The sequence below is a fragment of the Lutra lutra genome, chromosome 1 (genome assembly GCF_902655055.1).
Source record: "Lutra lutra chromosome 1, mLutLut1.2, whole genome shotgun sequence".
Lineage (NCBI taxonomy): Eukaryota > Metazoa > Chordata > Mammalia > Carnivora > Mustelidae > Lutra > Lutra lutra.
In genome coordinates this window covers 201,139,636-201,154,606 of record NC_062278.1, presented here as the reverse complement: position 1 = coordinate 201,154,606, position 14,971 = coordinate 201,139,636, and the positions used below count along the sequence as shown (strand labels likewise).

General features: G+C 42.7%; 1 protein-coding gene across 1 annotated transcript in view; it reads left to right on the top strand.

The window, feature by feature from the left end:
- CACNA1D (calcium voltage-gated channel subunit alpha1 D) overlaps positions 1–14,971 on the top strand; it is a 299,526-nt gene that overhangs the window by 142,938 nt on the left and 141,617 nt on the right. The window contains 2 exon segments of the mRNA XM_047691769.1: positions 2,335–2,474; positions 11,454–11,596. Coding sequence (XP_047547725.1) covers positions 2,335–2,474; positions 11,454–11,596 — 283 coding nt within the window.

The window sequence follows — 14,971 nt, the reverse complement described above, 5'->3', positions numbered from 1 at the left end:
GACAACGTACATTTGGTGGTCAGGGTCCAATTTGAGTATAGTGGGTTGGTGTTTTCAGGGATTTTTGCTTCTGGTTCAAGTAACAGAGTTGTTCTCTCCTTTAAGCCCTCCAAGTTAGCGTCACCTCCTCAGTGAAGCCTTCCAGGATCCCTCCTCCTTAGCCAGAGGCAAAGTTCAAGTCGTAGTCCTGGCTCCCAGGGAATATGGAGAGTAAATGAGGGAGTCCCAGGAGGTCTGCAGGCTCATGCATGCCCAGAGGGCACGGCTGTGGGAAGGAGAAGGGGGACATATTCAAGGAACGTCTTGGCAGCTCCCTGAAGGGGGTGCAGCACCTGGGAGGAGCCAGGCTGAGGGCAGGGCCAGTTGGGAGGTCTGGGGAAAGCATGGGTGTGCAGGTTGGAGATGAGTGAGACCATATGAAGACACGCGGACTCTGTCTAACTCACACCACGAAAGAATTTATTAGACTCTTGGATGGTGTTCAAGGGTCAAAGGGAGCTCTGGAGGACAGGGTGGGGATGGCGGGGACCCGGTGGGGAGGAACCAATGAACTGGCTTTTCAGCAAGACCAGAGGGAGGTCAAGAATGGGGGTAAAGGCTGGGGGCCCAGGAGTGGTTGGATGACTGCCCTGGTGGTAGAGAGTGAGGACGTGAGGGATGCCAGGGTGGCTCAGGTGGTTGAGTGTCTGCTATCCACTCCGGTCATGATCCCTGGGTCCTGGGATAGAGACCTGAGTCGGGCTCCCTGCTCACCGGGGAGCCTGCTTCCCCCTCTGCCTACCCCTCCCTCTGCTTGTACTCCCTCTCTCACTCTTTCTCAAATAAATAAATAAAATCTTAAAAAAAAAAAGAGGGAGGATGTGGCAGTAGACAGACAGAAGGTCAGGCCAGGTGATGGTAGGAGGGTGGCCGAGGCCATCTCGCAGTGGTCACGTAGCAAAGCAGAGTCCCTGTGGGGAAGGAGGGGACCAGTCCTCCAGCCTTCTCAGAGGGCTCGGGATGCAGAATTGGCCTCTCTACATTCTGTCTTGGGGCATTGGCAGTGTTCATGTTTGGAACAGACTAAACCTCCCTCCCCCTGACCCCCTGGACTAAACCTTTCGAGGGTAGGGAGGGCAGGGGAGCTTTCTCTAATCCTGGCTCCTGGTGTGGGGTCTGTCATATGGAAGAGATGCTCACTCAGTGTTTCCTGAGCCAAATTCATTTGACCTCTTGTACCAGGCATCTTCGTAAGTGAATTCTGTGACTTCCATCTTCCTAAGGTATTTGTAATTTTCCTCGGGTCCTATGGGGTAGAATTAATATTTGTGGAGGGCTTTATGGCCCATGTGGAAGAGTTTTAATTGCTGATGGTTTTTCGTTGAGTTATTAAGTAGCCTCTTGCCAGGGAATGCCTCTTATAAAATTAATTGCACACATCCCTGTGGGTCGGTATTTCTATTAGAGCCAAAGCTGCATAAAGAAAACCTTTACAAAAGAGGAAAGGAGTCAACATTTTTAGACCTGCTGAGGGATGTGTTCTCCGGACCCACAAAGTCGCCTGAGTCAGAACGGGAAGGGTTCTAAGAGTCATCGAGTCTCCAAGGTCTGGGCAGCCAGATGGGAGTGGCTGCCGGTGGAGGGGCGCTGGCAGGAGGGGAGGACGCAGAGGTGGAGCCCGGGCTCCGTGGGAGGGTGTGTGGCAACCACTGACCACTCGACAGTGTCAGCTGGGGAAGACTGCGTGTCAGTACTCAGATGGGAGGGTTCCCATCCTGAATTTGCTCCCCTTCTGTGCCGGTGAGGAGAATGAGGTCCAGAGGAGAGGAGGGACTTGCTGAGGTCACCTTGCTGCTCTGTGACAATGAGGACCCTGACTTCGAAATCGGGCATAAACCCAAGAGGAAGAGAGCGGGTCAAAGCAGCCGCATCTTCCTTTCTTCCAAAGGACATTCTGTTCAAAGCTGCTGTAGGAATCTTGTTGCCCCCTTGTGCTTTTCTGGGCCTGACTTGGCAATCTCAGGAGGAAAACATTCCACGTTTTGCAAATGTGTGCAAATAACAAACATGCCCCTTCTGTCCCCGGCAGACTCATTGCACACGCATCAGGGCAGGTGGCAAAATGCAGTCGTGCAGCCTGGAATGAAAAGTGCTTTACACTTAGCGGCTTATGAGAAATTCAGTGTTAGAATTAAAACGCATTCCTGGCACAGGTGCTGTGTTAATGGTGCCATTTCTCATAATAAAACTTTGCTTGGAGAAAAAATGCCTATATCTCAGAGATATTGATTCTAATTCCTGTTTCTTTTTTTTTTTCTCCCTCATCCCCCCTCCCCTTTTTGTTTCTCTTCACAGGAAAAAGTAGAATATGCCTTCCTGATTATTTTTACAGTCGAGACCTTTTTGAAGATTATAGCGTATGGATTATTGCTACATCCTAATGCTTATGTTAGGAATGGATGGAATTTACTGGATTTTGTTATAGTAATAGTAGGGTAAGTCCCTTTTATTTGGGGGGGAATGTTTGGAAGATGGGAGGCAGGGAGTAATGGAAAGCCACAGTGTCTTGAGGGAACATCGTTGCTCAGCACTTGAGGCCAGAACTTTCAGGAGGGTTTTGAAGATGAGTAATGCTGCTATCAGTCTCTGGGTTCGAATCCCCTCATTGCTTTTACTTCCTTTCCAGTAACACGTGTAGAAGGAGGTTGAAGCTCCCAATGTAAGAGGGGTCATTTTCCAGAGGACTTGGGTTTTCACAAATAGGCCAGCCCTGCTGGTGGCTAGAGTCAAATGAGTAGAACTCTTACACTTAGCACCCTGGTAAATAAAAAGCAAACAAACAAACAAAAAACCCCAAACCAGTAAAATATTAATAAATCCTTCAGAGCAGCAAGGTACTCTTCTATTTAACAGCCCTAAGCAAAGCTATTAATTTTTTTTGCTGACTTATGGGAAAAACTTTGGCATGCTACTGTCCCATTTTAAATAAAAAAAACAAGTGTCTGAATAATGTCAGGTATCTGGCATGAAATGAAATAAGTCAGAAAATGCAGAGAAGCAGGCATTCTCCAGAAATTGTGTCACAGGAAGGAGACACCAACAGTTTAGTTATAGAAGAGTGTTTCAAAAAACATAAAACAAAAAACAGTGGGCTACGTTGTGTGATTCTGGCCCTGCCATACCTAGAAATTTTGCCACTGAGAGAAAAAAAATATATCCGCATCAGAGGAGTTTTGGGCCTTTGGACCAAAGACCCACATAAGGAAAGACGACCTATCCCTTTGCTGAGTCTTCGTTATCCAACTGTAAAGTGCGTTGCTCCTAAACTTGTATGTGGTCCTACAGAGAGAGGTTGTTAATCTCTTTGTGTTCATCTCCATAACTTTGGTCAACTTCCTTTTGAAGTTGAGCAACGTAATTTTTCTTACTTTTTAAAAATCGTGTATCCTTTAGATTTTCATGGGAGACTAATATAGCTGGATGTTAGGAGAGTGGGATAAATTTTGAACCTGCCCTTTCAAACCTAAGGAAATTCAAATGGGATCCAAAATGGTGGCCCAGTGAAATAATTAGACTCAAGGGGGAAAAGTCCGCTTTTGTAAAAACCATCATAGGGCATGGCACTTAAGGTATTAGTGCAAAGGTAGTGCAGCTGAAATGAACAGGTAGTAGGTATGTACCATACCTTCCTGTATTTGCTGACATCTAATATGGAATGGCAAGCAGGAGCCTTGCAGGTCTCTTGGTTCTGGAACAATCTCGCTGTGCCTCTCCTGAGCCTAGACTTCGTGTTCAGCTACAGGATGGAGATGCTTAGCTCCATTTCTTTTGTCCTTACCCTACAATCACCTCAGCTTTCTACCTTGAGTTATTTTTCAGATTCTAGTAGAATGCAAAGACAGGGACCCAGACAGAGGGTGGTGGTCTCATTGCACTGAGAAGACTGAGACAAGAGTCCAGGAAGGCCATTGGGGGTTGAAATTTGACAGGCATGGGATGGGAGGGAGGGGGCGCTTGTCAGAGCAAGAGCTCCATAAATATGCCTTGGGGTCCTCTTGAACATTGCCTGAAGAATAATCTATCCTTACAGGGGGTAAGAATCCGTGAGGCCAGTGAAAGAATACTACTGGGAGAAAAAAAAAAAGAGAAGCTGGAGACTATTAGCTGAACAATAATTACAACTCCCTTAGGTCTGAGAGCTGTTTGAGTTATGACCAACCAGAATGGCAAGGCCTGGACTGTCAGTAGAGACCCCAGAAGGGCCATTAGTAGTAGGGCTAAACTAAATCTAGGGTAAGGGTTGGAAAACTATGGCCAATGGGCCAAATTTAGCCTATCACAAATTTTTGTAAATAAAGTTGTACTGTAACATGGTCACATGCATTTGTTTACATAGTTGAGTAGTTGAGGTCCACAAAGCCTGAACTATTTACTATCTGTTTTGCCAATTCCTGCTAGAAAGTAAAGATCACATGAATCCCTTGCTAATGATGTTTGAAAAGAAGCCTAAAAAGGAGCAAACTGATATGAAAAGCAAACTGCCTGACAAAAAAAAACAAAAACAAAAACAACAACAAAAAAACACAACTCAACACTTTTTAAAGGAATACAACAAAACCCAGACACTTACCAAGTGTCCAGCATCCAGTCAGATCTTATAACCATTAATTAAGACATATGGCCCATAAGTAGGAGGAAATTCCAGCTATAGAGACAGACTTAGAAATGACAGAGATGGTGGAATTAGTAGATAATTACTTTAAAAGACTTAAAAATAGCTATTATTGGAAAATATGACCACAATGAGAAAAGATTGGACAATAAAAGAAAGAACCACATGGGACTTTGAGAGTTGAAAAATTTTCCTAGATTGGCTTAATAGGAAATTAGACACAACAGAAGAAAAAAAATTAAGGAACTTGAAGACCTAGCAGTAACATAAAGAATAATGATGGAGAAAAACTGAACACCACCTTGGTGATCTGCAGGGTAATATCAAGTGGCCTAACATACATATATTTGGGGATTCCCAGAAGAGAGGGGATAGAGGGGAGTCAGAAAAAAATATTTGAAGAAATGACTCCAGATTTTCTAAATGTGATGAGCAATACAAATTCACAAATTTAGAGCTCAACAAAGCTCAAGCAAAGTAAACATGGAGAAAGCTACATCAAAGTACACCCTAATCATAATGAAATTGCTCAAAACCAAGGATAAAGAGAATATCTGAAAAATAATCAGAGAAAAAGACATTCCTGGACTTTTCATCAGCATTACAGAAGCCAGAAGACAGTAGAGAGAGATCTTTAAAGTGCTAGGGAAAATGTCAACCTAGAATTCTTACTTTGTGAAAATAGCTTTCATAATTGAAGTAAAAAGACTTTCTCAGACAAACCAAAGCTGAGGATTCACCTCCAGTAAACCTATACCTCAACAAATGTTAAAGGTATTTCTTCACACTGAAGGAAAATGAAATTAAATGAATTCCAGGAAGGGTAAATGAATGGGTAAATATAAAAACATTTTTTCCTTCATTTTAAAATCTTCTTAAAAATAATTGATTATTTAAAGCCCAAGCCCAAGTAATAACAATGTATTTTTCATAGCTTCTGTGAACGTATAATATGTGACAATAATAGCACAAAGGACAGGAAGAAGGAAATAGCTATATACTATTGAAAACAGCTTGTACAGCTGGTGGTAAATATGATAAAATATTATTTGAAAGTAGACGGTAATAAGTTAGAGATGATGACGTAAACCCTAGAGAACAGGCCAGCAAACCTCAGCCCGTAGACCAAATATGGTTTATTACCTTTTTTATTTTTCACTTTGACAAAGTATTTTCCTGTCTGCTTGGGAAGATAATTTTATCAGAAGACAGTCACACTCACTCATGTTTATGGCTATTTGGTGTTAGGATGGCAGAACTGAATAGTTGTGAGTGACCCTATGGCCTACGAGTCCCAAAATAGTTACTATCTGACACTCCACAGAAGATTTTTGCTAACATTTGCCATAGAGAAGCCACTAGAAAAATAAATGGGTATAGTTAATAAGCCCATGTTGGAGATTAAATAGAATTTTTAAATGCTCAGTAATTCAAAAAAGGGATGTAGAAAAAAGGAACAATGGACAGGGCAAACAGAAAACAAACAGCAAGATAATAGATATAAGCCCACCTAAATCTTTATTATAATAGGGAGTTTATCAGATTTTACAGATTAAAAACCCAGACCCAACTCTATAGTAGCTACAAGAAACCTAACTTATAAAGACACAAAGAATTTGAAAGTAAAAAGGCAGGAAAAATATATATACCATGTGAAAACTAATCTAAAAAAGGTAGAGTGGCAATATTAGTCCTAAAAAGTAGACTTCAGAACAAGGAATATTATCAAGGATATAAATATTTCATAGTGATGAAAGAATTCTTTCATGAAGATATAATTATATAATATTATATATTAATTATATGTAATTATCATAACATATATATAATTAATATACAGAACTTCAGAATACACCAAGCTTCAAAATACACCAAGCAAACCTGGAAAGAACTGAAGAAAAGAATGGACAAATCTATTATTGTAGTTGTACATTTCAATATTTCTCTCACGAGTCTTGATAGAACATCTAGAAAGAAAATCACCAAGTATATAGGGTATTTGACCAGTACCGCCTAAATTGACTTAATCGGTATTTTTAGAACACTCGGGACCAGAAAGCACATTCTTTTCACATGCACATGTAGCATTGACCAAGAACTATTCTGGGCAATAAAATAAGTTTTAGTGAATTTAAGAGTATTAAAGTCATCAAAATTATGTATTCTGAATGAATTTAGCAATGTTTCTGGATAGAAGATCAGTGTTAGAACATGTGAATTTCTATATGCTAGTCATGAACAATTGGAAAATGAAATTTTAAAGACATTATTTACTATAGCATCAAAAAGCATAAATATTTAAGGATAAATAGCACACCACAAATGACTAAACTTTGCTGAGAGCAATTAAAGAATACCTAAATAAATGGAATGATGTACCATGTTCATGGATTGGACGGCTCAGTTATTCTTAGGATATCAGTTCTTCTCAAACTGAGCTATAGATTGAATCCTAATCTAAATCCCAGCAAGATTGCTGTAGAGATTGACAGTTTATTCAAAAACTTATATGGAGGGCACCTGGCTGGCTCAGTGGGTTAATGCCTCTGCCTACAGCTCAGATCATGATCTCAGGGTCCTGGGATCGAGCCCTGCATCAGGCTCTCTGCTCAGCTAGGCGCCTTCTCCCCCCCCCCCCCCCCCCGCTCTCTGCCTACTTGTGATCTCTGTCTGTCAAATAAATAAATAAAATCTTTAAAAAAAAAAACTTATATGGAAATTAGGCTGAAGATTAGCTGAAATATTTAAGAACAAAGCTGGAATCTGATCTTAAGGCTTACTATAAAGCTACAGTAGTCAAGACTACTGTATGATGTTGGCATAAGAAGTAGACTTAAAGATCAATGGAACATAATTAGGGATTCTAGAAATAGACCTATATGTATATAATCAATTTATTTTAGACAAAGTTGCCTTGTTTTAAGTGGGTTGAATTTGTCTCAGTGGGTTGAATTATAAGTTGTAGTACTAAATTGTAGTCCATTTTTAACAAATGGTACTGGAACAACTATTTATCCTATGAAAAAAAAGGATCTTTATTCTTTCCTTATAATATACACAAATATTACCTTAAAATGGGTCATAGACCTTTGTGTGAAAGCTGAAACTATATAATGTCTAGGGGAAGATCTTTGTGACCTTGGGAAAGGCAGAGTTGTTTTGTTTTGTTTTGTTTTGTTTTTTTTCGGACCCAAAAAGCACCAGCCGTAAAAGAAATAATTGAAATTTTGGAGCTTACCAAAATTTAAAATTTTTCTTCAAAAGATAGTGTAAAGAAAATTAAAAATTAAGGCACAGGCTGGGAAAAAATATTCACAATACAGATAAATGACAAAGGACTTGTATTCAGAATATATAAAGAATTCTTACTACCCATTAGTAAGAAGACAACCTATATAAATGGACAAAAGATTCAAACAGATCTTCACAAAAGAAGATATGTAAATGGTTAACAAGCACCTGAAAAGATGTTCAACATCATTAGAAATTAGAGAAGTGCAAATTAAAATCCCAGTGACACACTACATACCCACTAGCATTACTAAATATAGAAAGATTGACAGTACTAAATCTTAGCCAAGATATGGAGCAACTGGAACTCTCATACACTGCTTGTAGAAATGGAAAATGGTGTAGTCACTTTGGGAGAGTTTGCCAGCCTCTTACCATGTTAATCATGCTCTAACCACAGGACCATATTACTCTTAGTTACTTACCAAGATAAATGAAAACACATGCTCACAGAGTTTATTCATAATGGAGAAAAACTGGAAATGACCCAGATATCACCTAACAGGTGAATGGATAGATTCATTATGGTATATTCATACAATGGAATATCCCAACAATAAAAAGAAATGAACTGTGGATAGATGTAACAACTTGGATGTCTCAAAAATGTGGTGAGCAAAAGAAGTTAAAAGAAGAACATGTGTTGTATGATTTCATTTATTAAAGATTCTGGAAAAGGGAAAAAACAACCCAAAGTGATAGACAGCCAATCAGTGGATACAAAAGGCTGAGCCAAGAGGGAGATAATTGCACAGAGCTATTAAAGAACTATGGGAGATGGTGGAAATGTTCTCAATCTTGACTGTGGTATTTGCACTTGGACTTCTACATTTGATAAAACGCCTCTCATTGTACATTTTAAGTAGATGTATTTTATCATATATAAGTTGAGCTGTAATAAGGTTGACTTAAAAAGTAAAAAAATGACCTAGGAAACGAAAATAGGAATGGACTCATTGGTCTTTCTTATTAAATATGAAGAACTTGAGAAGATTATTTATTTTATCCAAAATATGCACTAAATTATAGTCAAAGAGCGGAAGAAAAATTTAAAAAAGAAAAGTTATTAGGCCTTCATGTGAATCAAATTTCTACTCACTAAAGTTTCCAACTGCAGGCTGTATCTCAATCCAATGGATTTTCCATTCCAAGCCAACTGTGACCTATTGCTTTTGTCAAGATTCCCAATAACAGAGACATTAAGGAAGTAACTGATACTTCTGAAATGTTAACGGTAATAGTGTGACCACAAGAGGACTCAATGTGTCTACCAGAGCTGATAGTGTTCCCTGCATAGAAAAGTTTACTCCACTCACTTAATGTTTCAGTCAACATACATTTCAGGCTCATCACTTAAACTTTTGTGAAGTAAAGTGGGACAGTCATGCTAGGGCTTCCAACTTGAGTCCGTTTAAGTAGCTCCTTGCCTTTTTCCTCTGCATTGGGGTAAACTTTATAATATTCTAGGATCAAATACTTTCTCTTCATGTCCTGAACTCTCCAGGTGTGTGGTCCTTTTTCTCATTGCGGGTGGTGGGCCTAAGTGGTGAAGGGAGTAGAATCATAGAATATTAGACTGGGACGGGCAGGGCTCTGGATCCTTTAATCCAGTTTTCTCCTTTTACAGAGGGGGAAACTGAGGCCTAGAGGAGGAGAGGAACTTTCCTAAAGCCTCCTAACTCTTAGGAATGGAAGCCAGCTCCAGCCCCTTCCACCCCTGGCTATCTGGAGAAGGCTGCCAGCTTCCCTCTCTGGCTCAGGTTCCTATGTTATGGGAGAGAGACATCATTCACCTGTTTTCAAGGGCATTGCTGAAGAACAAGGGGTTAAAGGACCATGAAGTACGCACTGTAAAACACAGACACTTGAAAGTGATCTTCATTCACCACCTGCATAAATTACTTTCCTAACCCTTTGGGATGAAAATTCCTGTGGCTGCCACATTTCAGAAGAGTTTGAGGTTTTTCTTTCTTCCTTGTTCTTTGTTTTTGTGAAGCTATGAATTTGTTTTAGAGGGGAGACTTTTAACTGGAGCCTATTGCAGGGGTTTACAGTAATTAAAAAAAAAACTATTCTAATGAGAGAAACCGGTCATAAATTTGATCTATTTCTCCAGTCATAACTAGAGGGAGCCCACCATCTGAAGGTCTGAAAGGGTAGAGGTTTGATTTATCCCTCTCCACGGGTGCCACCCCGCTCTGCCCCCACCTAGGTTCACTGCTAATTGCTGGACTGTTGTTAAAACACATGGCTGGTCTTTAAGTGCCCCAGAATGATAGGACTATGCCTGATCAGGACTGTAATCAGACCACCCTGTATTTTATGGACTTCGTGTCTTGGCAGTCCAGAAGCATGCCAGTGGGGGCAGAGTTTCTGCTTCAGCTCCTAATTAAACTTCAGAAACCTTTTCTTTGTTGCTGGGCCAGTCATCCCCACAATCTGATTGGCCAGAGTTGATTCTATTTGAAATGGGCAAATTTAGATTTATTCTGAAAAACAAGCAATAATTCCAAAGAGTAAATGTTTATTTGAAAGAGCAAAAGTAACTGTCAAGTGAGCAGATTGTCTGAAAATAGCTTTATCCAAAAAAACCTTTGGAGAGTAGGAAAAAATGTGTCGTGGCTGCCAGATACAATATTAGACACATTTCAAAAGAGAAAATGACGATATTAATCCTTTACCTTGGGTTACTGCTTTTGGCCTTTGCACAACTCCTCAGTATCTGTGATTTATATCATTCCTTGAACATCCCTGTGTGGGTAGAGGGTCATGTGTGTGTGTGTGTGGGGGCTGTACCAGAAATTGTGTAACACATTGATTAACATTTGGGACTTTGAAGTCAATGTTCACTCACCCATTGATTTGCTCCTCAGAAATTTCTCGAGCATCTTCTGTGTTGAGTTCTAGGCACTAGGCTTGAACAGACTAAACAACAAATGAACTACACAGACTAAAAGTCCCTGCTCTCATGGGACCTGGATCCTGAGGGGGCCAACGCACCTGGATTCATACATTAGTTCTACACTAATAGTGTGACCGTGGGCAAGTTACTTGTTCTCATCAAGTGTGTTTCCTCACATGTAGATAATAAGAATCCCTATTGCATCACACTTTCTAAGGACTAGGATGGTGCATGTAAAGTGTTCGGCCCATAGTGAATGTGTGTATGGAAGGTGGCCGCCATGTTGGTTTTCCTGGTGACTTCTGTTCCAGGGAATCCACCTAAGGTGGATGGCTCCCTGGTGAGTCCCCTCTTCATTGGGACCGGACTTGCTCAGGGATGCTCTGTTGGCAGGAAAACAGCTGAGATTGGTTCTTGTTCTTGGTCATGTCAGAGGTGGGGGTGGCTTTTGGGATTCACAGCCTGATTCATGCCTTTGCCCTGCTTCCCCTCTGCATAGGCAGCAGCCCCACAGAATTAGTCCTTGTGCAGAAATAACTACTATCATCCTCCTGGGTTCCTTCCCTGGGTGACAGCCTCTAATGTTTCTTCCTTTCTTCTTTTTTTCAGATTGTTTAGTGTAATTCTGGAACAATTAACCAAAGAAACAGAAGGCGGTAACCACTCCAGTGGCAAGTCAGGAGGCTTCGACGTCAAAGCCCTCCGCGCCTTTCGGGTGTTACGACCACTTCGACTAGTGTCAGGAGTGCCCAGTAAGCACGTCTTGTTTCCTAAAGCCAGGAGTTTGTTGACTTGATTTTTCTTCTGGGTGGGGCTCAGGATTCTGGAGCGGAGTGCTGTCAGGTGAGTTGCCAAGTGCCACCCAGACAACCACGGAGGGCTTCACGGCTCACAGCACACTTCTGCTTGCTTGGTCCCTTCGGACCCCATGAGGGCCCCGAGAAGGCGCTAGGAGTGATTGTTGTCTTCCCGATTTTGTGGGAGAATCTCCTCTTACAGAGACACCGAGCGAGCGGTGACACGAGGCTTTGAGGCCAGGCTTCCTGATTCCAGGCTAGTTTCCCTTCTTGGACACCTCGCTGCCACCACCGCCCCCTGCTCCCAGGCCGGCCCCTCTGAAAGTGGTGGCTTATGCAGAGACACCGAGTGAGGGGGTTGGAGGGCTCCCAAGAGACTGGCTTTCCTCAGAGTGAACAGCAACAGGGGGCTGGACTCCTGGAATGTCTGCTCAGCTTGTCTGGCTCTGGGGGAAGAGGTGGATGCTTCCAGGTCCTCCCTGCATGTAGGGGAGGGTCAGACCTGCTTGTAGGTGGTTTGGAGGACCGAATGAGATGATGCGGGGAGAGCCCCGGTAGCACGAGGTCTGGAGCACAGAGGTGGCCCCTCATGGTGAGGGATGCTGTTTTCTTCCACGAGGCTGTAATACCTCTCTGTGCCAGACCCTAGTTTGCTATTTGCTTCAGACGTCTGGGCCAGGTTTAGTGCCAGCCGAGCTGGGACAGATGCTGTCTGTGCTCTGGCCTGTAGCTGTAACGTGCTTCTGTTCCCCTAAGGACCATGGAGTCTGCTTCACTGGCCTCTGTCCCTGATGGGACAGCCCTGGTGGGGGGGCTTGAGGGTAGAAGTCTTAGCACCTCTCCAAGGGTTGTGGTGACAGCTGCCTCCTCCAGCCGGAGGAAGGATACGGGACCATAGGGTGTGCCTGTTTTCATGACTCATGAAGCCATCAAAAGAGCACAGATCATGTTGTTTTCGCCTCTCCAGAAGTTCTTCATGAAATTTTATTAAACCTGTTGGCACTCGGGACACACCAAAAATTCTCTGGAAAAAAAATAAAGATTTCCTAATTTAACATTTTAAAATGTAGGAAGTGGTGTTTTATGTGTACTTGTTTTTCCAGATGGTTCATTTATTTTCATTGAAAAAGATCAGCACAAGTCAAAACCACAGAGCTGTCTGGAAGCAATTGAGAAAAATAGAAATACCTTGGAAATGACTGGTTTTGTTATGTGGAACATGATGAAATGAGAAGTCCAAAGAGCAAGCATGTTCTTTCAGATATAGTTGTTATAGCCTAATCTAATCTCAAAGTCAACAAGACAGCCTTTGTCCCCCCCCCCAAAGAACAAAGGACAGCCTGTTTGCGGCACGTGTTGTAAGGGATGAGTGGGTGCTGTGGCTTCGTATGTGCAGGTCTGGTTGGGGAAGCTTCCTGAACTCACAGATCATTGCGTTGGCTTCCATGTTTCACGAGGTTTTCTTGAAATGGCTAGTCTAGGGTGTTCTTCAGAACAGGTTTTAAACTAAATTTCTTCCTTTTCTCCCTTGTACCGTGATGGAGCTCTCTCGCATCACACGCTCCCCGAAGTCAGCAGGGAGAAATGGGGACCTGAGTCCTGTTGAGGACTTTTCAGCCCACAGTTATTAATTCCCCTAGTAGAGAACACCCAAGTCTCTCATCAGCCCCAACTGGGCCAGGGGTTCTGGGTCATGATGTTTTCCGTGCTGGTTGGCAACTGGGGTCTAGTGATGTATTAAGAATGCTGAAATTGTTAAAAATGCCAGGGAAGGTGTGACAGTTTACACTTAAACCTGGGAATCATCTTGTACCTTCCCCAGAGCATTCAGACTGCAGTATAAGACACGATTCTGGGTGTGTCTGTGAATACGTATTCATTCGTTGGGAGGTATCATAAAAGAGAGTGCCCAGACGTTTGTGGAGTTCTTAACCACCCACACTCAGATGATGAATATTTACCGGAGTCCCGGACCATCAGATGGGAAAGAACCCTACAGACCTTCCGTGGGCATCATCTCTTAGATGAGGAAGCCAAGGGCTGTGGAGGGCTAGCAGCTGGTGCAGATTCTCCCAGCCAGTGGCTGGCTGAGTGAGGACAGACACACGCTGTCTTGGTTCCTGGCCTAGTGGTCTTTCCCTTCCACACCACTGTCTCCTGAGCTAGAGTCCCGAGAGCTCTGCTGTCCATGCTGATAATGAATCAAGGAGCCTAATGTCGGGAAAGTCTACACATTAACATTAAGATAAACCCTGTTAGCTCATAAATTTGGCCAATCTGAAATACAGTAGATACAATGAATGAATGAACATGTTCATGAAACACACAGTGCACTACCATAAAATTTCCAAAGAATTTAGAATGAATAATAGAATAGAAATCACCAAATGGTGATTTTTGAATGGCCCATCCTTGTCTTGAAAAACAAAACCAAAACAACCTGAGTTACATTAGAGCAGTTACTTCTTTTCATCTAATGCCTGATATAAAAGGTGAAAATGTCAAAAACCATCCTATGAATCTTTTTTTTTTTCCCCTAAAACCAATTGAACATTTAAATATCTGAAGGTGATACCTAGGATTTGGGTTGTAATGATGGTCTTGGAAAGACGGGCTCTTCCTGAGTCTGAAACCTCTTCCCGGTTTTCCCTCCCCATCTCCTCCCTCTCTTTCCATGTGCTTGCCATCACGGTCAACTCTCATCACTGTTGTTAATATTCTCTTGGCTCGGTGTTTTCTGACTTCTTTCTTACTCCTAGTGTCTCAGCTGCTCACACTCCTTCATTCTTTGAGTATGTGTTGGGGGAATGAGAAGATACTGTAAAAGAGTGGTGTGAAAGAGGAGAGATGGCAGGGAGGGAGAAGGGAAGTCAGGGAAGGACGGGGAAAGCAGGAATGGTGCAGAGCCGCAGCTGTGCTCACCGGCTGGGGGGAGAGCATGGATGCTATACCAGGAGTCCGGAAGCCTGGCCGCACTGTGGGTTCTGGTTTCTTTCTGACCCTCGGTCTGCAGCCTCTGCCCACCTGCTTCTCACCTCAGTGTTGCCTCGCCAACCCTCTCTCCACGGTTTTACTCCCATCCCGCCCTGTGGCCCTGAGTGTTGCTCTTTGCAGGACTTCTGGGTGTCCGTGCTCCAACCTTGGCTCTCAAGTCTACATCCCAGCTGCACGACACCTCCCTCTTGATGCTGGGCCCATGATCAGACTTGTCTGGTACAGAGCGGCTCTAGTCTCTCTCTTCCCTCCCTTGTTCCAGGGGGAGCCTCCTTCTGACAGGCTTGTTTTGGTTAGGCACAGGGTTTTGCTGATGGACTCAAGTCCAGCCCTGTA